Source organism: Podarcis filfolensis, assembly GCF_964270895.1.
Source record: "Podarcis filfolensis genome assembly, chromosome: 7".
In the NCBI taxonomy this organism is placed as follows: Eukaryota; Metazoa; Chordata; class Lepidosauria; order Squamata; family Lacertidae; genus Podarcis; species Podarcis filfolensis.
Window position 1 is genome coordinate 77,627,198 of NC_139603.1, and position 26,171 is coordinate 77,653,368.

At 40.8% G+C, this 26,171-nt stretch overlaps 1 protein-coding gene across 1 annotated transcript; it reads right to left on the reverse strand.

The window, feature by feature from the left end:
• Positions 1-325: 325 nt before the first annotated feature.
• Positions 326-25,656, reverse strand: TMEM65 (transmembrane protein 65). Its single transcript, XM_083622302.1, is given in 10 exon segments — positions 326-3,891; positions 4,523-4,628; positions 5,504-5,546; positions 7,927-7,981; positions 8,295-8,362; positions 9,021-9,065; positions 17,440-17,520; positions 24,851-25,033; positions 25,036-25,084; positions 25,086-25,656. Coding segments are annotated over 10 exon segments (882 nt in total). The 5' UTR covers positions 25,239-25,656; the 3' UTR covers positions 326-3,792.
• Positions 25,657-26,171: the final 515 nt, after the last annotated feature.

Sequence of the window (26,171 nt, forward strand, 5' to 3'; positions counted from 1 at the left end):
AAGTCTAACTTTTCATACCACAAATCATATATATAATTATGGGTTGTCCTACGTTTCTTGCAGTGTAGCAGAAGAGTGCCCTTCCAGACAGCAACAATGTGGTAATTCCAATTTAAGTTCATCACTAATGCAACATTATTGCATCAGCGACATGTTGCAGAATGCATCCACACACAAGAAATTGGGGGGGGGGGCTCATTCATATTTGAAAATGTTCCCTTGGCATTGATTTCACCATTTCGATTCTATCAGTCACTTACCTTACATGTCCAAGATAATTGATATAGTAACAGTTTGACAACAATGAATTCTCAACACACACACACATTTTTATAAGATTTAGTTCATATTTTCTTGTTAAAAACATTGGTCATAGTACAATAGTTTGACATACATATATCAACAAAAATGCACCCAATTTACATGCACAAACCAAAACAAAAAAACAAAAAACAGTACTAAATGAACTTCTTATTTTTTAAAAAAAATGCAAACTATTGCAGCAGCAGACATTTGGCTAGGTTTTTGTTCTGGTGCTCTCTTCAGGAAATTTAGTTGTTCCAGTCAGCCTGTCAGTTGTTGACTATTGCTTTGATCTTTTGTCACCAAATATCATAATACCCAGTACAGTAAGACAAGTTGGGGGAAAGTCATAAACAAATTTATATTTGTCAGCAAGTTACACAGAGAAAGATGCAGCCAAAACTATTAAACTGTACATTCAGCATTTATCACCTAATATGTGATCCTTTTGAAACCAAGAAGAATCAATGTTAGGGTGACAGCTGAATGAACTCCTATAATAAAACTCTCAAAGCTGTTATTTCCATCGGGGGGGGGGGGGGGAATATCTGGGAATCCATGATTCGGAAAGACAACTGAAGGGGAGGAAGAGTATGTACACCTACAGCTTGCAGGTAGTTTAAAGATTACAGCTTCTCCTTCCAGGTCTCTCTCTCTCCGTCATCACTTTTTATATTTGGGATTCTTACATGCTGGTCTGCTACCAACAATCTAGTTTGATCCTTAAAGTGATGTTATATTCAGAATATCAGTATATCAGCAGATACATTAAGCTATAAGGTTCTGTAAATTAGTAGAGCAGTTACTTAAGGGATGCTTTATTCAAATCATGGTTGTGAGAGAATATTTGTTTTAAATTGCTAGGGGTCAGCAGAAGATATGGGTCACTTATTTTGTGACTGATTTAAGTTCTTTCCTCTCTCAGAATGTGCAATAAATTTGGAATAGGAAGAGTATAGACCTCCTCATAGTTTTTGTAACAAAAAAAATTAAAATTAATTCAAAAATGCATTTATAAATACTGCTGTGTATCAGTTTGTAGATATGGCTTATTCTAGGGTTGCCAAACCCTTTTTTCTTTTTTAACCCAATTAATCCCATGGTTAAGCACAAATGCTCTCAGGGCAGTGAACAAATCTAAAAAAAGATGAAAGCATAAAATCAGCTTACAACAGTAGGATACCAAACAGCAGCGAGCTAAAACTATAAATACGTAATTAAAAGCCTAATACAAGAGAAGAGTTTTTGACTGGAGTTAAAAAGACAAGAGAGGCAGGCTTCCTGGTGAGGACATTTCAAAAAAGTGAGGAGGCATAACCAAAGAGGCCCTTTGCCCAGTCTCACCCCACCTAAGGTAGAGGGTCTTGGAAGACGGTATCTAAATGTACAGGAGGATTCATGCAGAAGTTGGCAGTCCTTCAGATACCTGGGTTTCAGATACCTGAAGAACGAGAGTAGATGACAATGCATTGCCATGCTCTGAGAAGCTTCATCTACTGGATTTGTACAAGTCAAGCTGCTGCTAAAGGCACAAGAGCAAACCAGACCACTGGGTAGCAGAGTTTCAGTTGATAGCCCTAGGTGCCAATAGCGTCAAGAGGGAATGCGGTCAAATTCCGAACCCAACTACTACTGAATCGTCTTACCGAATTCAAACCTTACTATGTTTACTCAGAAGAAAGTCCCATTGATTTCAATGCAATGTGCTTCCAGGTACGGTGGCAGCTCGCATGTGACAACTCCCAAGGATTCAGTAATAGGGCTGCAAGTCATGGCATTTTATAGCTAGAAACAAGCTTTGACTTTATAGGATAATGCCTCCATAAAAACTATTTTAAAAAAGCAACAACTAAGACTTCAAAACAAAGTGTCATTAAAAGCTTCCTACAGCCACGTATTCATTCCTACTTATGCTGGTTGTATATTTAGAAGTTGGATGTTCAGTGCAAGTTATCATCCATTATTCAGAACATGGCAAAGATTAATATTCTCTACTCCAACAAGTAAAAGGTACATGGGAAATTGCACGCTAAGTATGACAAGAGAACCAGTGAGGCAAAACGGAAAGAAACCTTTATGCCCTTCTAATTAATGAAAAGTGATCAAGTTTATTTATTTAAGTTACATTTTGCACACATGATCCACACATCCAGACCAAGTCTAGACATTTAAAAGGCATTCCAAGACACAGCTGAAGTAACATTCTGCCCCAGTTAGTATTCAAAGAAACAAGGACAGTGAAAATTACTTTCAAATTCCTGAAGCAGGAGACTTCCAGAAGTGGCACACTGAAGTCTGTTTCTCACTGAAGGCAACACAGTTTAAAGAGCTACATCCTTTCAAGGCTTCATCTTACTTTGCACTAATTCTAAACACATCTGAACTCCACTTTCTCCCTATCAAAGTGCACTATGCACTGCTTTTTCTCAGCCTGCACACACCAAGTGCACAAAGTGCTCTACAAATACACATGATTCAGCAAACAATAGACCCTTATCTTGTTGGGGGTTCCCCAGACGCCTAGAATTGATGAATGAAATTCAGATAAAGGTTTTCTTTCATTCTTTTGGAGAGGCATGGAAGGAGGGCAGCATACACACACCAACTGAAATGAAGCCCAATTTTCAAAAATATTGTTGCTACACCCACACAAACAACTGGCCTTCTGGTGCTGATGAGCACTATCATTAATTGTTGTTTTGCACATTTTTCCAGCTCCAACTACTGAGCAAACCCCCATTTCCTAACTGTAGCCCATGTTACATGTAAGTTACTAAGATTCCAACTTTTAGGACTCTCTTGATCTCAGATGCCAATTTGACAAGATCAAGGATGAATTCCAAGCAGTGTTTATGGAGTTTGAGAGAGGGACAGCACCTGAAACTGCGATTGACCTTTAAAGTGTTTCACTCTAATTGCCTCATTATTCAGCAAGTATCTACACCCTATTTCAAATTTTGCATTATTCAAACAAGTCTTGCTATTCAGTCATACAGTGTGCAACTGGTGACCCAAGATGAATAAAAGACATGATTCCTCCTAAAGCCATCTGTCACCTAGCTTCACTGAAAGGCCAGAATGGAGAGAATGACGGGCATCAAAGGGAACTTGTGCCATGCGTTTGCAAATGCTAAGTAAATATGCAAACTCCAACCCCATACAGTACATTGATGGCAAGCACTTAAAGTAATAATCCTTATAAAAGATAGAGGCAAAAGAGGGGGGGGGATGGTAAACGCCAACTGCCGGTGTAAGTGAAACACACACACACACACACACATCAACAATTTACATTTTAAAAAGGAAAAACCCTTATAAAAAGATGTACTAGAACAAAGCCACAATAAGTTAGTGTTTCCATAAAATGGCATGCTGTTTTGTTCCCCATTCTATACATTGTTACTGTCTGCTAAATGCTAAGTATTTTGACAGCATAGTTGTATAATTGAGGTACATTAGTTTATATAGATCTTAAGCATTGTAAAAAGGTTAATTTTTTTCTTCCAGTTTTTTTTCTTCTTCATCTCCCAAGAAGAACAATGGAAACATTCCTAAAAGGCAGCCAATGGTCACTCCAATAGCCTTACCCTATAAAACACAAAGAAAAATGGGTCACTCACAATTTAGTTATGAAGGTTACCAGATTTCAGGTCCAACAACAGGAACAGGAAGTAACGAGCAATGAACCTCATTTCTATTATCCTTCTCATTCCCAAATATTTGCTGCAGAATTTACATTCTGAGAACCTCTATGTGCATTTTTAAAAGAGCTTATTCCCACAATAATAGGGAGTGGAGTAACATGCACATTGTATCTCCACAAGTTGAAGGGTTCAGGAATAATCTGAATACTGAAGTTGCTGCTTTTCATAGTCTCATGACCATCTAGCCATATTTCCCTTACAGCTGCCTTGTACTTGCCAAAACAACTTGTTGCCAGAGTGGCAAAAAAGTATAAAAGGATTTAACAGAAACACATAAATTGAGAAATGGGAAGCTACCACCTGTATCTATAGTGTGCCTACTATGGTCATTATATCTGCAGAACAAGCCACATGTTAAATGCCCCTAATATCTCAAAATTCTGAGAGCACTTAGCTTTTTCCAGCTGACTTGAATTCTGATCCAAGGTGCTACTGCACTACACTGTGTCTACTGTTTGTTTAACCTCTCACTAACCAAAACTGTACACAACAAAGCAGACACAACATAGACTCACCACGTGCGCACTGAGGCGTGTTTGCCACATGTCAGCTTGTTTGGGCGTTAGATCAGGAATGGAGAGGCCCAGCCTAGAGGCCATAGCTTCAATATAACCTGCAAGTCTTGGAGAAAAAAAACCCAAAAATATTTTGAGCACAATAAAATGAAATATAGTAGTTACAGGATGCTCGATTTCTGTTGCTTGTGGATATGCAGCGAGCAATTCTGTCTCCTGAACATATGCCAAACCAGCCCCTTGGGAAGCCATTCAAGCTTAAGAGGGACTATTTCAATACTAATACAGTCATACCTCATGTTACGTTTGCTTCAGGTTGCACATTTTCAGGTTGCGTCCCGCGGTGACCCGGAAGTACCAGAAAGGGTTACTTCCGGGTTTCGCCGCTCGTGCAGACGCGCAAAATGACATGCGCATGCACAGAAGCTGCGAATCGCGACCCGCGCAGATGCAGGCTGCGTTCTGCTCATGTTGCGAATGGGCCTCTGGAACGGATCCCGTTTGCAACCAGAGGTACCACTATACATAAAACAGTTGTGGCTCTGTGTCAAGGGGGAGTTGATTCTATGGCTTATAGGTTGGGAAATAGTTTAAAGGGCTGATTTGAAACTTGGCAGTATAGGTGAGGTAAGCCTATGGGTGATCCATGCCAGATTTGGGGTAGAAAGGATAAACTTTTAAGGCACTCTGGCATGTAACAGGTGCTGTGCCCTTTTGTTGGGATGGTTTCTCCAGAAAGCTTTCTTGTTTCTACTGCAATTGGGGGGGGGAGAGAATGGTTGGTTGTGAACTGACAAATCTGAGACTTAGTTCCACTACTCTGCCACTGCCAGCCATCCAGCTCCAAGATAGTGGTAAAGCGGGAATTAACCACAGAGCAGCCCCCAGAGCTATTGTTGGGAAAGTAAATATTGGCATTTGGTTAACCACTGTAAGAACAAGATACTGGATCAGAGCCTACAAAACATAATTAAGACTTACCCCAATCCAGCTAAGTCCGAGACAAGATTTCCCAAGGCAGCAGCTAGATATTAAAGAATCACAAGCATTGTAATGCATCTATTAATAAAAGAACAATACACTACACAAATGCCAACAGTTTTATTTCATTTAATGGTTCAGAATCCAGAATTATACCTAATATTATTTGCTTGCTTGAAACCCTTTATAATGCACCTTTCTATAAAATATTCAAGGATCTTACAATCAAATATGTATTAGTACAGAATACAAACAATAATCTTGAAGAACCTGTAGGAGAAGAACAACTTGAGAATGGTAACCTACACAATTAAAACAGGAAATTTCCAGCAATGAGGGTACCGGAAGCAGGGCCTCAGAAAAGGAATGAAATTGTCAGGTAACACAGAGAGGAAGGTAAATCTGGAATTTTGGTTTCAGGCCATTTAAAGCTTTAAAGGTCAAAAACAGCACCTTGAATTGAACTTGGAAAGAAAATGGTAACCAAGAAAGCTGGTACAAGAGCAGGGTAATACAGGAGTGGGGAATTTCTAAGCTATGAACCTAACTGGATAAGCCAGGCCTCCCCATTACCAGGCCATTTTGGCCAAGCCATGTCACGGTGTACTGCCCTGCACCTGTGGGGTGATAAAGTCAGGGATGAGCCAAAAGGTGGTTGTCCTTTACAATACATTCTGAAGCATATCATTTGGCTGATTATGGAGGCTTCAAAGCAGTGCAGGCTGGCTCTCTACAAGCACAGAGAATCAACTGATCAGTGTGGCTTTGAACAGAATGAAAAAAATGTCTCTCCGATGCTCTTATAAGCTTCTCCATGCATCACACTCTAAAAAGAGTAAGAATCTAGGATGCAATTGTATGTTTGACCACTTCGAGATTTTTGGGGTGAGTGGTGAGTTCTATATCATGTGTACATCAGCAATGGCAATCTACAGGGGAAGGTATAGACTGAAAGATGTAGCGAGCAGCACATTTACAGTACTCAGGGGGATGTGAAAACATACTTTCTCACATACACACAACAGCAATAGCTCAGTGACAGAGCATCTGCCTTGTACACAGAAGGTCACAGTTTCAATCCCCAGCATCTCCAGAGAAAGACTCCCCTTTCTGAAACTCTAGAGCACTGCTGCTGTCAGTCAGTGAAGATAATGCTGAGCTGGATCTGATTCAATATAAAGCAGCTTCCTATGTTCCTAGTTTCAACGCTTCTGCAAAACCAACTTCTATTTCTATAAGCATGTTAATCTTGCTAAGAAAGCTGCTTGCATTATTGAATTTAAAATCTATCATGAATATTTGCCTCCAGGTTCAGAATTAGCCAGTCGATCCTTTTGGATGAAAAAGTTCTAAAATTTAAAAGGAGACTATTCAATAATACTTCACACTTGTGACTTTAATATGGCTGCCACTCTTTCATCTTAAACAGAGACACTTTGTTTCAAGTGTCATGGAGAAACCTTTTTTTTTTTTTTGTTGCTCTCTTGGAACAGTTTGGAAGCGCAAATAAAAGAATCTTTTGCAAAGTGAGAACTTATTTATAGAACTTATATACCAATAAACACTCAAAGTGGCTTTAAACTAATAATAATAGTAATGATGATGGTCGTGGTGTCAGTTAAAACTATTTAAGAAGAGAAAACTAGGAATGCAAGAGGCAAATGTGAGATCTGTTTCCTGCGTGGATTCAACCTCTTGAGCTGTTTAAGCATGTAGGAAATGCTTAACTCAGGGGTCAGCAAAGTTTTTCAGCGGTGGGCCGGTCCACTGTCCCTCAGACCTTGTGGGGGGCCAGACTATATTTGGGGGGGGGGGTGAACGAATTCCTATGTAAAAACACCAGGCAGGCCCCACAAATAACCCAGAGATGCATTTTAAATAAAAGGACACATTCTACTCATGTAAAAACACGTTGATTCCTGGACCGTCCTCGGGCCGGATTTAGAAGGCGATTGGGCTGTATCCAGCCCCCGAGCCTTAGTTTGCCTACCCATGGCTTAACTCCTTTGTCCCTAAATCTTTTCCAGCCCCAATCACTTTCCCAAACAGCTTTTGCATCCAGAAGGACCCCTAACCATCCCAGGTGAAACTGGACCTCAGGGAATGTGATTTAGAAGTACAAACAGGAGGAGAGGAGTTAAGCAGCCTCTCCCCAGCTGCCTCTCCTTGTGGTTATACACAGCCTGCTTAGGATTTCAAAATCATGGCAGAAAGATTCATGGAACTTTAATGTGCAGTTTTTGCATAAGAACTGGGTTTCTGTAAGATTATCCGGTAACCAAATTTCCATATGGCACTACAAAGTTCAATCATCAATCAGCAGCTTTTAAAAAAATGACCTAGTGTACACAGACACATTCGTAGATTAGTGGACAGCTATAGCAAAATTGCCATGGACAGTCAGTCAAGCATAGGTTACTTACCTGCCATAGTAGAAATTCCAAGGACAATTCCTATGGACAGTTCTATTTGTGTGCCCTAAAAATAAAGAGAATATAAACTTTCATTAAAATCTATACATTCATTAACAAAGGCAAGGTTACAGAAGTTGTTTATTTACCAAATTAAGACATTAGGAATAGCAGGGTCTCTGCCACCCATTTCTCATGGAAACTTTAAAAGACAACATGCATAAGATTACATCTATTATAGCAATACAGTATGCTAAAACATTGCTGAAAATAATGTCTTTCTGAAGCTAGTGTTACATATGTTATCATATCAAGGTAACTGGATATCAAATATAACCCAGCACAAAACAAGCTTGAGACCAAGGAGCAACATGACTTACCGCAGCAATCATAATTGCATTATCAAAAAATCCAAACCCTACAAAAGGTATTGCATTGTGGAAGAACACTAGAAGAAAGAGACACATGTGTGAGGAGTGCTTTCAAATGCTTGCAAATTCATACATGCAGACTACTGTTCAATTCTCCATTTTCTACAATTTGAAAAAACTCCCATATGAACTGTGATGTTTGAGATCACAGAAAAGGGATATGGAAGCCTCTTTCCATGTATAACTCACCACACAGCAACTACCAGCACATTGTACACAGTGCACTACAAAAATCGATGCAGCTGCTATAGGCCCAGTTAATCTGGAGTTGTCATCCCTCCCCCCCCCACCAAAATTGTCATATATGGGAAGGGTTGTGTTGGGTAGGGAAATCTGATAATAAACATTAATCAACAATTTGCAAAGATCTGGGTGAAACATCTTCATCCTCTCTGTCATATTTCGTTTCTGTCCCTTCTAACCACGCTCTCCTCTCATCACAGCTAAAGGTAAAACTTACTAGTAAAAATTATTTTTGTAAAGATAGTCAGATTTATGATGTTACTCATAATTTGGGGAAGCAAGATTTAGAATTCTATAATGTTCTGCCTCAAGCAGCCCAATGTACTCTCATGTATTCAACTGTATGCCTTGCATTGGCCTCGAGAGAAATGTTCCAAGTATTAGAGAGGCTTTCTCCACAGTTAAGCTTCTAAAAAAATAGACATAATTTACCATGTTTCAGCTGTCCAGTGGATGGTGGCGCAACTTCCAACTTCTCTAGATAAGTAGAAAAATGTGATTAAAGAAAAGCATTATAACCACACATATTTGAACATCTGTTCTCTTTGAACAGCATAGTGTGAAATCCTCATTTCATAGAAAATTTAGCTTTCTTCATATATGGTGCGTTCGCAAGCTACTGCGCAGAAAACTGCAGCTCGGTAGCTCACTGCAGTATTCTGTGAGTTTCAGATCCATGCTCTCCTTTGATTAAACAAAAGCATGCTAACAGAACTATACACTTATGCACGCTAATGAAGCACCATTTCACAAAATAATTGACTGTATATTCATTTGCTTGATCATCTGAAACACTGAATAATATTGGCTAAAATACTCAAATTACATTGTCACTAGTGCAGGGGTGCCCAACTGCTGACTAATTGAATTCTCCCTGCTTGAATGTACCATAATTGATCTTGAAAAATCCAACCTTTAGTCTCAGCATATGATAGGGTACATGATTATGCTGTTGCCCCTTTATTACAATCCCACAATTTAGGAATATGGAAGGATATTAGGCAACATACAGAGACCTTTTAGACTTTTCAAAAGAAGAAATAAAACTTTAAAAACATGACACATTGGAGAGGCTGTGACAGACTGGTTGCAGTATCATCAAATAAATGATTTGTTTAGACAGGATAAATGGAGGGGTTTTATGACCCAAAGCTCACAATTTGAAAGAGATCACTGAGAGTAGGGAAAAATGATTTCCAAAATGTACAAGTCACTATTAGAATGGGAAACAAAAGATGAATTGGTAAAATCAGCTATAATTCACTGGGCAAGAGATATAGGTCATAATTTAAAGATGAGTGCATGGGAGAAACTATGGAAAAAAGATTTAAATTTTAACATATTGAGGGAGAATTTTATGGAAATGATTTACAGGTGGTACCTGACACTGAGTAAACTAGCTAAGATGCATAAATCTGAATCAGATATGTGTTGGAAATGTAAAGAAAAAGAAGGTACTTTTTATCATATGTGGTAGACATGCAAAACGGTTAAGACTTACTGGGAGATGAAATATAATAAACTGAAAAAAAATGTTGAAAAAGACATTTGTTAAAATCCCAGAAGCTTTTCTTTTAGGTATAATAGTTGTAAGTATATTTAAATATTGGGGGGAATAGAATATGTAGCAGAAAATAATAATAATAAAATGAACCATGAAAGGGAGAAGGTAAAATGAAAATAATTGTGTGTTTTACATCTGGATTGTTGTTATTGTTTCAATTGTAAAAATGGAAATGATAAATACTTTTTAAATAAATATCACAATTTAAGTTACTCCATGGCCTTTAACTCTCCTAAGCACCCTACCATAAACAAGAAGTGCCTAAAATGTATATTTTCATAGAGACTACTTACTACCCTTAAGTGCTCTTGATAAAATCAGTTATCTGAAGATTTGAACACTACCCAATACCACAAAAAGATGTTATATTGCTTACAAGAAGAAATCTCCAAGGCTGGTTAGTGGTACAAACCCAATTTCCTGCCACAAGAAGAACGTTACACTAACATTTACTGATTTTTAAGCAACACTCTGCAACTCAAAATACATTGGATTAAAGTGATATCAGATTGAGGGGGTCATTTAAATGATATCCTACTGCTGGGGTGTTAGTAAAGAAAAAAAATTAAGCCTTCAGTAAGGAAGAAAATTGCAGCCTAAACAAAACACAAAGCATCTACCGGTAATCCAAAAGCAGGAATTGGGTTAACAGTTCTTACAGCAACAACAGTTAGTGTTTTGCAAAAAATTATGAAAACAACCACATGATTAATGGTACAAGTAGGTTGAATCACATTGTGAGCATAGCTGTACAGAGTACATTCGGTGTAGTGTAGTTCATAAAGTGTGTTGATGTTTAGTGGGGGAAAATTTACCAGATGCCATGGGACCAGTCACTGCGTCTCAGCCTAAAGTAGCTGGGTTGCTGTGAGGACCCCTTGAGCCTCTGAGCTCCATGGAGGAAGGGCAGGATACAACAGTTTTATAGTCCAAAAGAATAAACTATGAAGGGGTGTATGCCTTATTTTATAAACAAAGACACTGGAAAGACAACTGGCTCTAAGCAAGTGTATCCTACATATACAGACTGAAGGATCATCTTACCTGAAGTTAGTTTCTGTGCCTCAGATCCATCAGTTCAGAACACAGAATATACAGTACGTAGTTTTTCTCCACCTGCCTGTCAAGGCAAAGCCAGCAAATCACTTGCCAAGATACTATCAGGACAGTGAGAGATTTAATTACCCCATACTGAACAAAATATATCCCTGTGTCTGTCAAAAAGGAGCTTTATTCAAGAGCCCATAAAAGCAAATGGCACTATGTGGTAGAAGACATCTGGACTGGTGGATAAGATGCACAGAAACCAGATCAAGTTAATTTTAACTTTATTTAAGCAACTGAAATATTACAAATACAGCATGAGAACTACTTAAAGGTTTGCCCAATGGGAAAGTCTCATTTCTAGGTTTCACTATAGCAGTTAACATAAACAGTCCATATCGAGTAAACATCTATTGATTCTCAAACACATGCTTTTCCCCACTGATATTTTTAGAAACAAGAAACATCTTCCTCTTTTCTTAGTATTGCGCTTCATACAAATGTATCGATTTAACTCCTTACCAGGTACCATTTTTTCCTGCCAAAAGTAACCCCCAAACTGCAGGCACACCATAATAAAACTTTTTCTAGCATGCCTACAAAGATATGTAAGTTAGTCATATATACCGTATTTTTCGTCCCATAGGACGCACCTAGCTTTTGGGGGGGGGGAAATAAAGGGGGGGAATTCCCTTTATTTCACCCCCAAAACCAGGTCAGGGAACAGCGGTATGGCGGCGCTGCGCCTCCCAGCTGTCCCCCGAGCTTGTGGGGCTGGCCGATGTCTGCCCAGCACGTGGGGCGCTCTGCTTCAGGGCGCCCTGCGTGCCAGGCGGCAGGCTGCTATCCACAGCGTGGGGAGCCCTGCGGGAACTCCCGCAGGGCTCCCCACGCTGCGGATGTCTGCCCAGCGCGAGGGGCGCTCTGCTTAAGGGCGCTCCTCGCGCCGGGCGGCAGGCTGCTATCCGCAGCGTGGGGAGCCCTGCGGGAACTCCCGCAGGGCTCCCCACGCTGCGGATGTCTGCCCGGCGCGAGGGGCTGCTATCCGCAGCCTAGGGAACCCTGCGGGAACTCCCGCGGGCTCCCCAGGCTTGCTGATAGCTTCCTGAAGCCTGGAGAGCAAGAGGGGTCGGTGCGCACCGACCCCTCTCGCTCTCCAAGCTTCAGCGAAAGCCTGTATTCGCCCCATAGGACGCACACAGATTTCCCCTTCATTTTTGGAGGGGGAAAAGTGCGTCCTATAGGGCGAAAAATATGGTGCTTGCTTTGTTTTCAAGATGCTGCTGACTATCCATGTACTATTATTTCATATTACTTTATGGACACTGCTTAGATTTTTTTTTAATTAGGCAGTTCATAGTTGTTTTCTCAATAAAAATAAAATAAATAATGGCCGCATGAGGGAAAATATATTTTCATGAAATTAATTCCTCAAGAATGGTAAATATATAGTCTAGCAATGTCATCCTTTTGGTATCCTCTAAGATGTACACAGCATCACATAGTACAATGGTTTTCAAATTGTTTTAAGGGGATGGTTACCTACACACTTACCAGAGGATCTTCAATAAGAAGATTGGTAACAACAGACAAGCTGCCCTAATAACAACTTGCCCAATACCAATGACTTTTCCTAGAATTCCTTTTTGCTACAGGGCAGTTGGCTATGTTGGGAGCATGCTCAATTTATTCAGGGCATAGACTTGCACCCTAGAACATGGTAAGTAGAAGGCATAGTGGGGTTTACCAAACGTTCACTGAATGATTTGCAGTAAAATCAGAAAGTTTCTAATTGCTAACCCTACAACAACAACAGGGTTCTTCCTTTTTAATTTAAAATTAGGCTGTTAGGAACTCTGATGGTCTGTAGAAACTCAAAAGCAGTTCATCCCAGTATATAACTCATAGGGCAGAGTAGGCAATTACCTCTGTCTCTGGTGCTCCATTTTGTACTATGAATCCTGCCCAATAGAAACTGCTCATTGGCCTCACCTCCCCAGGGGCCAGACAGGAGCGGATTGGCTCTGAAGAGCCAGGCTGCTCCCACTTCTCTCCGTGCCAACACAACCACACTCTATCATATCAGCAGTGCAAAGATGCTGTAACCCTAATTTTCTTCACCCCTGCTTCCCCAGCAAAAGGTCCCAATAATTCACTCACACTGATCTTGCAGTGATAAATCTAGATAGATTTCATTTTTCTCAAAGCTCAATAATTTTGTCAACCCACAGTGACAGCAGGAGCATACAGAATAATTTGGTAATCGCAGGATTAAATTTTTGCACTTGCAATTCTGAAAACTTCTGCAAGTGTTCACCATAAAAGCTTAGAGATGCCTTTGTTTCAGATAGGCACATGACGGTACTAAGAGGTATAACATTTCAAGTTGAAAATGGGGGGGGGTGGCTTAATCAAGAAGAAAAAACTATCAGACCATTTATGGCACAGAATACCAGTCAAGACCGTTGAACAGCTGCTTTTCAGCCTGTCAAATCAAATCATATTTAATGTCAATTCAAATCATATTTTGTTCCAATTTGGAACAAACTGCTCTATTTTCCTAAAGGAAGAAAAAGCTTCAAATTTGTGAGCAAAGGATAGCTCCTAGTCTACATACACACATTTGGGAGGCCTAAATTTGGATCCTTTGATGTCTACCTCTATCAACTGTTAGCATTGTATCTTCTAAGTATTCTATCACCATACCAATATGAAAGGCCACATATCCCATTCATTGGAGAACTGCACATCAGATTTTGAAAGACTGCTCCCCTTTCATCATTTAAACTGGAGAAAAAGATAGCAAGCTGTCCCCATCATCTTAACTAAGGATGTTGAATGTTCAGGTGGGAAATAAACTGATCTGAACAGTTCAAAAAGGAGCTCTCGAAATTTCTGCTGGGCTTTTACCAGGTTATAAACAGACTACAATAGGTTGCTCTGGTACTGCAAAAACCAGTTGTTTCTTTTCCAATGAAATTTTGTGAGCAACACATAAGTTACCATAATGAGGGCTTCAGCAATATGCTGGAAATTTAGCATCACAAGTAGTGCATTATGAACTTACCAAGTTCATACCAGTTTTATCTAACTTAAAATTGAGACCACAAATTCAGGTTAACCAAGCTAGCTTGCCAGCTTAAAAATTATTTCTAAGTATTTTTATACCCCCCTTTTAATCATATTCCCAGGATAATTTACAAAAATAATAAATAAGATGTAAATACAAAAAGCAAGCTAAAAGACGCAAAATCATAAAAGTGGCATAAAACAGTCAGCAGGATCAGGAAAGTTTTGGAAAGGGTCATTAAATGGACAATAAGCATTCTGCAACTGGGGTGCCATAATCAAGGCAGCTCCCTCTTTGACTGCCATTCACTTTACCTCAGATGGTACATGCATTCCACTCAAGATTTTTATGTACAGTCCTTCAAGAACTCTGGTCCTTAAACTGCTCTTTGTTCTCCTCAATCACAGTCAATGTTTCCACTGCATGATTAAACTGGTACAGACTGGACTGTTTTTGACACTACATTACTAACAATAAAGTGGTGAACAGGATCACAGAATTGTAGCTACAAATACAGTTCTTCTTTACTAATGAGAAGCCAATAATCAGTGTTTTGGTTCTTCCATTTCAGAGTTCAAAACTATCCTTTCAAGAATCATATTTAGTCTGAACTTAAAAAACCAGACTTAATTACAAATATTCTAAGAGTGCTATTCACAATATGAAACAGGAAATACTTCTCCGAACTCAAAACGGGGGGGGGGGGCAGTGTCAGATTAAGCACATTAATTAACACATTAATTTACACATTATTAACACATTAACTTACAAAGAACTAAAAAACTGATGAAAGTATAAATGAACCTGATTAAAAGAAAAGCTATGTCTGCCAACATAATTGATAGACTTAGATGCCAAGAGTATACAGCTTGCATAGCAGGATCCTACAGAGATTACAACGTATTTGTCAAGCATCTCAGCAGTATTTAGACAGCTAAAAGCCCACACACAAGAGATAGCTCTGTATTAAAACTAAGGTCTGACAAAACAAATCAGATACAACAGATATTTGCTCTGAATGTCTGTTAAATTATTCAAATATCACAGCAAATAATTTCTCTGAATCTAGTGTTGCTCTCCATCCTCCCTGGCACACTGGAGAATGCAATGTATACAGATAGGACCACAGAGTTACTAGCAGCAGCCCAGTAAGAACTAGCACAGCATTGACACTTTCACTCCCATTTTACCTTAAAAAGTTGGTGGAATAGAGTCTAAAACTTAGTGGGCTTGAGCAAGTTATGGAATGCAACAGAGATGTAAGAGGAATTAAATCCAAATGTTATCTTGATTCCCATTAACCCAACGAAGGGTTCTTCCGTCCCTCCAGTCTCACACCATCTGCTATGGTCCTATGCTTTACTAAAGCATTTGTGGCTGCTTGTTTGATTTCCAAATCCTACATATAAAGGGGTATGTGCCTATATCACATGTATTTCTCTTGTTGCACAGATCCACTTCAAATCATGGTTTCACAATTTTACTCTGCTCTTGTAATGATGTTTAATTTTGTAGTGTTATGCTACTATGCTATAGAATGTATTGTTCCTTATTGTTTTCCTTTATGGAAAACAATAGGTTTTTTTTTAAGTCAAATATCAAGAAGAGAATTAAATACAAAGTTTAACTTGACAAACAAAATAATTAGAACACAATCCTTAGGACACACCTCTGCTAAAATTGTGTATTTTCTCAGAGATTCACCAAACAATATTGCCTATCTTTTTCTCTTGTCTCTTTCAATTCTTTTTCTATTCCTTCTTTTCTCTCATTTTTTTCTATTCCTTTTTCTCTATCCCTCCCTCCCTTCCTCTTTTTCCTCTCTTTTTTTGCCTCTAGATTATTGTTTTAGTCTAGACAAAAAAAATTTTTGGGACAATAGTCTTTGTATTTGTCTTTATAAACCCTAATAAAAATTTATGTATGAAACAATACTGCCTACATTAATGATTTTGAAACTAAGACCATCTTTCCAATTCTAGATGTCACTTTTTCGGTCTGCACACAGGTAGTAGAAGTAGTACTGTAGAAGTATTTATCAGACATGAAAATTTGACCATTTTACCCCCTAAAAATAGGGAAATGAATCACATGCTCCTCATGATTCATATACCATGACAAGGAGAAATGCTTTTTTAAAAAAATGACATTTAGCCACTGTTCAGAAATAAAATACTGAACTATGGTTAAGTCTTGGCCTTGCACATTCCTCCTCCTGTGTATGTGGCAAACCAGTTTGCTATTATATCCAATTATGGCTTCGATTTTTGCATAGCCATAGCTTGCTGGTTTGAATCCAATAGCAAATGATGAAGTACCTAACTAAGCAGAACAAGTATGAGAATGAGGAAGTCGGAGATTTATTCAAAGCACCATAATTAAACTACACTGCGCTAATTCTTTATAGCACAACCACACTTGGAACATGGTTTAAAATTCTGATTGGTGTATATCCAAGATACTCCCTCATCCTCATAGGAGAAAGGCTTTTCTCCTTCAAGCATAATATTAGAATTTGAGTTATCCAAAGAAATTAGTTGGTAGAAGATTTGGGACAGTTAAATGTACTTTTCATACAATTCATCACTAAACTATGGAACGCACTGCCACAAGATGTGGTGGTAGGTATAAGGTAAAAGACTTCAGAACCTCTCACCATAAATTTGTCTTTCATGGCTATGAGTCATGATGGCTAAATGGAATTTCTGAATTCAGAGACAGAATGAGTGAGTTCCAGGAACAAGCCACAGAATAGCTGCTCTCTGATTGAGATAACTAATTGGCCACTATGAGAAATAGAACACGGGATCTATATTTGGTTTGATTCAGCAGGACTCTTCTCAAATTCACCCAACTATGGTGTGTTATGCCACAACAATCACTTTGTGACTGACACCCACAATGCTCTCTCAAAAATAGAAATATGTCTAATGGTCCCCCCAAAAATGGCAACCCCTGAAACTCATTATAGTCATATGCTAATGCAAATGGAAACAACCATGGCCATTTCTGTTAAACATTCCAGGTTACACAAAACAAACAGAATAGCATCTTTATGTAAGTAGATTTAATGAAACAGCAGCATCTATTTTGCATCATATCAAAACCATGGTTCACCTAGCACCTATTTAGACCATGCACGTTTATGTAGCAAGTAGAGAAGTTTACTGTACCCCAAGTACTAGTTGGTTCGGGTGGTACTATTTGCTTCAATGGCATCTCAAGTGGTACCAGTGGTTTAGGAAATCTGGAAGCTAAAGTTTTTCAAATGTAAGAAATAAAGTTACATTTCAATGTTAAAAGCCTTTAATATTCATGAATCCGTGTTTTCAGAACTTACTCCAACTACAAACTGTGCAGCATAATCCTATGTATGCTTGCTCAGAAGCAAGTCTAATATTTTTCTGCTATGCCACTGGTATATTTAATGGTCGAGATCTAATTTTAGTCATACTTGCCCACTGAAAACAATGGACTTAAAGCCCACTGATTTCAGTGCATCTACTCCAAGTGTGACCCAATGTGCAAGGTGAAACATTCAGTTTAATTGGGCACCAACAACATTCTGTCCAGTTTATTCTGGTTTTCTTTTTTTGTTGCTCTGCAGCAGATTCAACACACACCTATATTGTGGTATAATCTGATCCAGCATTATGTGGTGTGCTTTATACTACTTATAATAGTATTTGCACACACACACGGAACACCACCGGGGTGGAAGAACAGCTTGTGGTGTATAACATTTGGAGCAAGGAAACAATTAGGCACACCAACCTGTTGCTTTGAATTTCAAACCATCAAGGTCTATCACATACACTTGTGTGAAATGGATAGGTTTACCTTATTCCTGAAGAAATTGAAGTAATATGGCATATTTTCCTCTTTCCCAATCTTGCACATAAAAAATAAACTCTGCTAGGTTTACATAGACTTGTCAAATCCTTATGAGATTATTTATAAATTTGGGCAAGTGCAACCAGAAAAAAATAATTTGAGTCAGGATAAATCAAGAAAATATGATAGACGTATCGATAGCTGAACTACTGCTTCTCATACTGGTACAGATGCTTGCAGAACTACTCTTGCAAGACCACAGCTATGTGCTTGCCTTCTTACTGCTCCTTTGAGGGAAGAATTGTCTATTTTCCTCCATGCACATCAATTAACTGCTCCTGCCCAAATCTACAAGTTACTTGGCCAGCATCTTTAAATTTTATTCATTAGATACTTGGGTTTCAGACAACCTAGAGGTCATTTTTACCACAGGTGAGCAAAACAGCTGCTATTTATAAACCTATTCTTAGCATTTCTTTGCCCCTTTCCTCCTTTCTACTCACAATCATTTGCACAGCAAGTTGTGCATGACTGATATAACAGGAAAATAAACAAACTACCAGAGATGGAAAGGGTCTAAGGCCATCACAGATAATGACTGGCTACCAAGGGAGGTAAATTCTTGGTAGCTCTATACTTTGAAGATCTATGCATGGGATACTCAGGGATACTGGTTTTCCAGAATATTTTAAATGGGAATATTTACTGGAAATTAGGGTGTTGTAGCAGACTATTTTCTGATACCCTAGGGAGTGATCTAATTTAGCATCCTTAGTATTTAGAAAAACAAAGCTAAAACTTTGAAACTGTCACACTAGCCTAATATTTCTTTGCATCTCACATCCATTCATTGTTTCTAATGAATTTATGAAATATAATATTTTCCATAGAAAAATAAAGCATTGGAAATGTTTCACCTTGCATCATTGTGGAGTCTGTGCAGTGTGTTGAATTTTATGAATCTGAATAAAGAGTGTGAACAATAGTCTCTCAAATTAAATATTAAAAGTCATAGTATCAGGTATATAGTGGCATTGTATTTAGCATTTAAGCACCTCCTGTTAATCCTGCATGACTGATCTCACAATAAAAAGGCAACTTCTGTAACTCTTTAATAACAAATAATTATACATAGTCTTGAAAGAGATACTATTGCCAAAACAGAAGACAATGCACTATTACAAAAAACAGGTTTGTTAGTTCTGTGATCCAATCTAGTTATGAGTCATTGTCATCATGTCATTCCCCCAAATAGCACAACTTTATGAAAGCTGTGTAACTGTTCCAATTTTTCATGCCAGAACAAGTGTTACTTAAGTCATCTGAGCTAATCTAAATTAGAAATCTTTAGTTCATGTGACCTTTTAACCAATGCTGTTTCGCTACCCTTTAGCCATTTTGAGATAAAATTAATGTTTGTATAGAAACAGTTGTATAGTTTTACAGATGCTGGCCAGCAGTAATTAAAAATTCTACTTTGATCTCACCATGCAAATATGGTCAGAGAGATATGAATGCAGCACTAAATAAGAGCAAAGAACATTTAGCTCATAAGAAGCATCTACCAGAGAGTCACAGTAACTACTTAAAGGGAAAGACAACTCCTAAGGCAAATGCATACCTCCCAGCCCCCGCTCCCTGAAATTAGATGGGCTACTAAGATGTCACAGAAGACTGCAGCAGTACAGTGGTACCTCATGTTACAGACAGGATCCGTTCCGGAGGCCCGTTCGTAACGTGAAATGCCCGGAACTTGAAGTGCTGCATCTGCACAGGCGCACAGTGCCATCTGGCGCTTCTGCACATGTGTGAGCGGCGAAACCAGGAAGTAACCCATTCCGGTACTTCCAGGTTGCCATGGGATGTAAAAGACGCAACATGAAGCGGACACAACACGAGGTATGACTGTATTAGAAACTCAAATATAAGCTAATCACCAAATGGCAGCTTAAACCTAGGTTACAGTCGCCACAATGGAATATCTAGGTGGCCCTTTTTGCAAAATAATAATAATATCAATATCACTTTATATTTTAAATAAGAAAAATCTGTGGTTTACAACACATTAAAACAGCAAATAAAACAATGCAATTCAAGCTTCCAGGAAAATATTTCAGATCCTTCTCTGACATTTTGGTTTCCCATTTAATTTACATACCTGCCCCATAGCAGAAGTACTCTAGGAAGTCAACGTGTGTAGTGGTTAGAGTGTCAGACAAGAACCTGGGAGATAAGGGTTCGAATCCCCACTGAGTCATGAAGCTCACTGGGTGTCCTTGGGCCAGTCACAACATCTCAACCTAACTTACTGGGGGGTGAACCATATACTCTTTGGAGAAAACCATATACTCTTTGGAGAAAAAGGTGAGATATAATTGCAATAAATAAGCTCTTCTGCTTACGAAAGCTGGAGGGGCCAACCAGATGGGGATTTCAGTTGCCAACCTGGCATCCAGAGATCTCCACCCGGGGGAAATTCTAAAACTTGTGCAGGTACTGCTGTCAGTACTTTGGCTTCACTTAATTCAACTGAATGAATTGCCACATCCTCAGGACTGTGTGCCCTCAGACCTCATGTGGGTAAGCTAATTGGCACAACAAAATTGCTATCTCAGAAGCCTCATTTCCACTGTAATTTAAGCTCCTAAGACTCTTGACATTTTGTACCTTCTCCATACATACCAACATAAATGAGATAGGTCACCATTTCTCTCTTATATGCACTGTCCATACCAGTGGATGCAGGACAGGGGATTAGTAGAGACCACAAATACTGGCTGACTTGCAAGTCAAGCCAACATTTCTGGATCCCAAACAAATTAAGACTGAGAATTCTAAGCATGTCCCCATGAAACACAACAGAGATTCTGAGGTGCAGAACTAATGCTGAATGTGACAAATAGGAGCTTCCTTTGGAAGAAAACGACACTGGGACTCTTAACCAGGATCCAGCAAGAAAAGCCTGAGGAAGGCCCCAGAGGAACAAAAAAAAAGGAAGTTAAAAGCTACTGTCAAGAGAAAAAGCACTGCACACAGACAATTAGCAGGTTAAAAGGTAAAGGGACCCCTGACCATTAGGTCCAGTCATGACCGACTCTGGGGTGGCGGCGCTCATCTCGCTTTACTGGCTGAGGGAGCTGGCGTACAGCTTCCGGGTATGTGGCCAGCATGACTAAGCCGCTTCTGGCGAACCAGAGCAGCACACGGAAACACCATTTACCTTCCCGCCAGAGCGGTACCTATTTATCTACTTGCACTTTGATGTGCTTTTGAACTGCTAGGTTGGCAGAAGCAGGGACTGAGCAACGGGAGCTCACCCCGTTGCAGGGATTCGAACCACGACCTTCTAATTGGCAAGTCCTAGGCTCTGTGGTTTAACCCACAGCACCACCCGCGTCCCTTAATTACAGCTCTGCAAAACGAAGGCTGGAGTGAGGTGGTGTAGGCATCACATAAGCCTGCATTGCAACACCCAAATCAGAATTATTTTTATTTTTTGGAAGATTTAAACAGGAAAGAATTTTGAAATTAGAATTTTGAAAAATATAGGAAAATTCTGATTGTTTCAGAACTGAAGTTACAAATATAGGAAGTAACTATCTGAGAGTTATAAGACTCAATATTAAAGCTTTGATTTATATTTTTATATATAAGCTTAAGAGTAAACACATATCTGAGGCTAAACAATACCAATGCAACAGATTGTGAGTACCTAGCTATGGGCCATCCAAGTGTCCTTTTCAAGGGCATATTTACCAAAGTCATGGCCCAGAGTCAAATGCAAGCTAGTTTCTAAATGTGTATTGTAACCTCAAACCTTACCCAAGAAAGCTTGCTGCTAGTAACCTATAACACTTGAAGAACTTTAAATTTAGCATTTGCTCATTTTTCTACTTTAAAGGTTGCAGTTCTCCAGTCACTTCAGCCTTTCATCTAGGAGACTATCAGCTGGGAACCTGCTATATAACTGAAAAATAGGTGAAAAATCAATGTGAAAGATAACCTTACATGATCTTTAAAGCCATTTCAACATGATGCTGTCACATGCATGCACTTTGGAACTCATAACAGCTGCTCTTATTCACTATGGAAAAAGCTGAATGGACATTATTCACACTATGATACAAGCCTTTTATATTAAGCAATGTTCCAAAACAAGCTATTTGATGTGCCAGCTCAATGTGACAGAATACATGCTGGAATATTCATGATTTCAAAGAAAACATGCCATCCAATATGCTGGAGGTCTAAAATGCTACCATAACACAATACTACAGAAAACGTAAAAGAACACACCACAGTTACATTTGAACCATGATTTATTTTTTATGTAAACCTGCCCAGTAAATTGCAGGATATCTTTAACTTCTACTATTCTGTGGCTCTTCAGTTTGGCTAAACAAATCCTGTTCAACCCTCGTTCCACTTCTATCACCTTCTATTTCATTTCAGTGTTGAATTATAGATTGTAAGCCCCCTAGATAAGAACCTGTCATCTGCGGAGATGCGAAGTCCTGTGAAAAAACCTGGGAAATTTAAATGAAAAAATAAACAAGGAAAAATCTAGCTTTCCCCACGGCTTCACATCTCAACCTCTGTACTGCATACATTGATGATGCTATATAGACAAATAAAACACCATATTTTTCCGGGTATAAGACTAGGTTTTTTCCCTAAAAAATAATGTCAAAAATTAGGGGGCATCTTATACTCTGGGCCATCTCCCCCCATTTTCTTAAATCTGAGTCCCCCAAAATATACATGGGGCATCTTATAGACAGAAAAATATAGTATTATGCTAGATAAGCAAATAAAATACTCTTAACATATACTGTGGTGTAGGCTGAAGTTGACAAGTACAATATCTTCTCCTTTTAGCAAAATCTCTAGTTTTTCCAAAATCTTAACTAAAAGATGGATCCTCAGTCAAGTATATTCTGTTATTCCTATTCCACTGCTTCTGTTTCTTTTATTAACATACAAAATCAACGGGTTGTTCAATATCCATACTTTAGTCTCCATACATCAGCAGTCAAAGCAGTTAGAAAAGTTTTACATTGACAAGATGTGCTGAATCAGTGCAGCTGTCACCTGAAACCCTCACAGAGACTGTCACTAGAAGCAATTAGCACAGAGAAACTAAGGCTAGCAAAAGAGGTATGGTCTCCAAATCTGCAATTTTAGCTCCAAACCATCCCAGTGCTAGTTAGTACCACTTAGGTCAGATATAGCTCCAATTTTAGTACTTCCATTTCAGTGTTGTGAAACAAGCTGCCATCTACATGCAGTCTCAGAACTATGAAACAGTTTAGTTGGTCATGTGCCCTCCAATCAAATCAATGTTTGTGCTTTTTTCTCTACTGCTGTAGACAGTAGAGTATGCTCTCATTGATTCCCTTTTCATATAAGAGGTTTTTTTTTTAATTGCCCCATTTATAAAATATTCACATCTTAAATTTATCATAATAGTACTCCCAGGTATCCAAGTTACCATGCTCTGTTTCCTGCTTCAGTCTGGACACACTGCAGGAAAATGGGATAGCAGAATTTGGATTACAGTACATGTATAACCCACAGGAACACCAATGTCAAGAATGCACCATGACTATCTTCTTGGCAACAATCCACAAATGGGACCCAAAGTATTGGATGCAACCGATTCAAAACAATGGAATGTAACAGATTAAAGAATCAAAAATTCACTTGCACAACCCTAAATGTGGCAAGAGAGATCATGCATGTGACCACCCAGTATGTAAGAAGTCACCCCTGTACAACTGCTATCACATGTGCAATTCAGCTTTCTGCACACCTTGCCAAATGCTGGAAAAGCAACATTTGTAATGACAAGCTAAAAGCCACACCTGCACACAACTAGCCATGGGCTAGGAAACCAACATAGGGTGAATACTTTTTTCCCTATATCAGGTTAATGCATGCCTTCAGTGTTTCCATGCCTAGGCCTGGAGGCTCAATCAACCCTCCCTAAACAACATGTTTGTTAAATTGGAAGCTCTGCCTCCCGAAGTCAGATGGGTGGGTCCATGAACTAAAGAGAAGCACTTTCCCCATGCAAGTCAGAATTCATTTCAAGCACACAGCCCTAGCCTCAATAGTTTATTTCTAAAGCACGCCCATCTGAATCCCTGTCCCGTTCCACACAAAAGCAGTACCAGACCAAGGCCTCAAACCTGCTTGACAGCCACACCCTCCCCCTTAACCCCACAGTTACAGTGGCTGGTTATGGTTACACAGCATCCCAGGAAAGCCACTCTGAATGTGCTCGGGGACATTATCCTTGTATCTTGTGTATTCCTTGGCGATATTATCGCACGACGAAGCCGGGTGGAGAACGGCGGCCGCTGCCCAAGTTCACGCCAAGCGCCGGCTGCAATCTTTAAGCGGCGGGCAAGGCTTTACTTGGGAGTTAAGCCTCGCTGAACTCCGGGTAAGCGCGTTATAGATACGGAAGGGGAGAAACGGGGGCAACGAGGTCCTCGGTCGATGCGCCAAGTAGGAAAGTTTGGCTTCTTCTTCTTCTTCTTCCTCCTGGCTCCTCTTCTCTCGCTCTCAATTCCGAATACTTGCCTCGGGCGGGGAAGCGGCGCAAAGAAGCAAAGCCCAGCCGAGCTCGCTCGGCGGAGCGCGAGACCCCCCCGGGATCTACCAGGGTCGTGGGTTCGAATCCCGCGCCGGGCAGAAGCAGCACCTTCTCCAGGAGCCCTTTCCCCGGCGGTCCCTTTTGCTTACCTTGCGCGATGGCGATGGACTCGAATCGGTGCAGCTCCCTCAGCAGGCAGCTCCTCTCGGTGGAGTGGAGGCTGTAGATGAAGTCCCGCGCCCCTTGCGCCGTGTTCAGAGCCTCGATGGGCTCCTTCTTCGGGTGCGTGCCCAGAGACCGCGGGGAGCCCGCCGAGGCCGGGGCAGCGGGAGCCACAGTCCTTCCTCGGAAGGTGCTGAGGCAGCGTCGCTGGCCCGGCACAGGCAGGAGGCAACGGCAGCAGCAGCAGCAGCGGAGGCCCCTCGGCTGCGGAGCCCGGAGGCTGAGGCGGGAAAGCAGCGCGGAGGGCGAGGAGCCGCCGGGCCACCCGGAGCCCAAGCGCAGCGCCAGGCGGCAGCTCAGCCACGTCGACGGCATGCCTCGCCGCCCGCTTCGGAGCAGGGCCCGCCCGCTCTCTCTCGCTGCCGGCGCTGGGGAGGCGAAGGGCGGCGCTGCCCTGGCGAGGGGGAGGCGCTGCTCATGGGAGACGCTTTCTCTCTTTCTCGCGGCCGCTCCCTTCGCTGGCTTGGGAAGGGGTTCGAGTCACAGCGGCGGCGGCGGCAGCTCCCTGCGCCGCCTCGAGGAGGCTCCGGGCATCTTTCCCTCCTCCTCCCAGAGCGGGGCGGGCTTCCACGGCTCGCCTCAGAGACTGGTCAGGCGGCGCTGAGGTAAAAGGGGTCGGTAGGGGGGGGCAAAGCAGCGCAGAGCGGCAGCGCGGCAAAGTAGACTGTGGGCGCGCGTCTGTGCGTGAGGAGAGAATGAGGCAGGGCGGTTCTGCGCAGGCGCCGGTCGGCTCTGTTGACTCCGTCCATCCTGTGGGAAGAGCGTGGAGGCGGCGCTCTCCATGTTTTTTCTCTCTCTCCGTCCCCGCCCACACCTCCGTCCAACCTATGGGAAGAGCGAGGAGGCGTTCCCCCCCTCGCTCCCTCCCGCCCGCCGATTAACGAACGTTGTGGAGTCTGAATGACAAGACTGGCGTGCCGCGCCATGCCCCTTGACAGACCCCGGCCGCTCCCTCTCCACCAATACGGCGGCTAAAACTGGTCTCGGTAACCAATCAAAGGGACAGGGTCTGGCAGGGGCTCCGCCTCTCCCAACCCTCAACAGATCACCCTCCTGCCCTTCGTTCAGATGTAGATGGACTACAGCTCCCATCAGCCCCGGGCTTTCGGCCACAGTGGCCGGGGCTGATGGGAGTTGGAGTCAAATTCCCCACTTCTGTTTCTCGTGCCTCTTTTTGGGTGAGTGTTTCACAGACTAGACTGCTGTTTTTTTTTAAAGCAAGGGCTCGATGTCAGAGTTTGTTAGGAT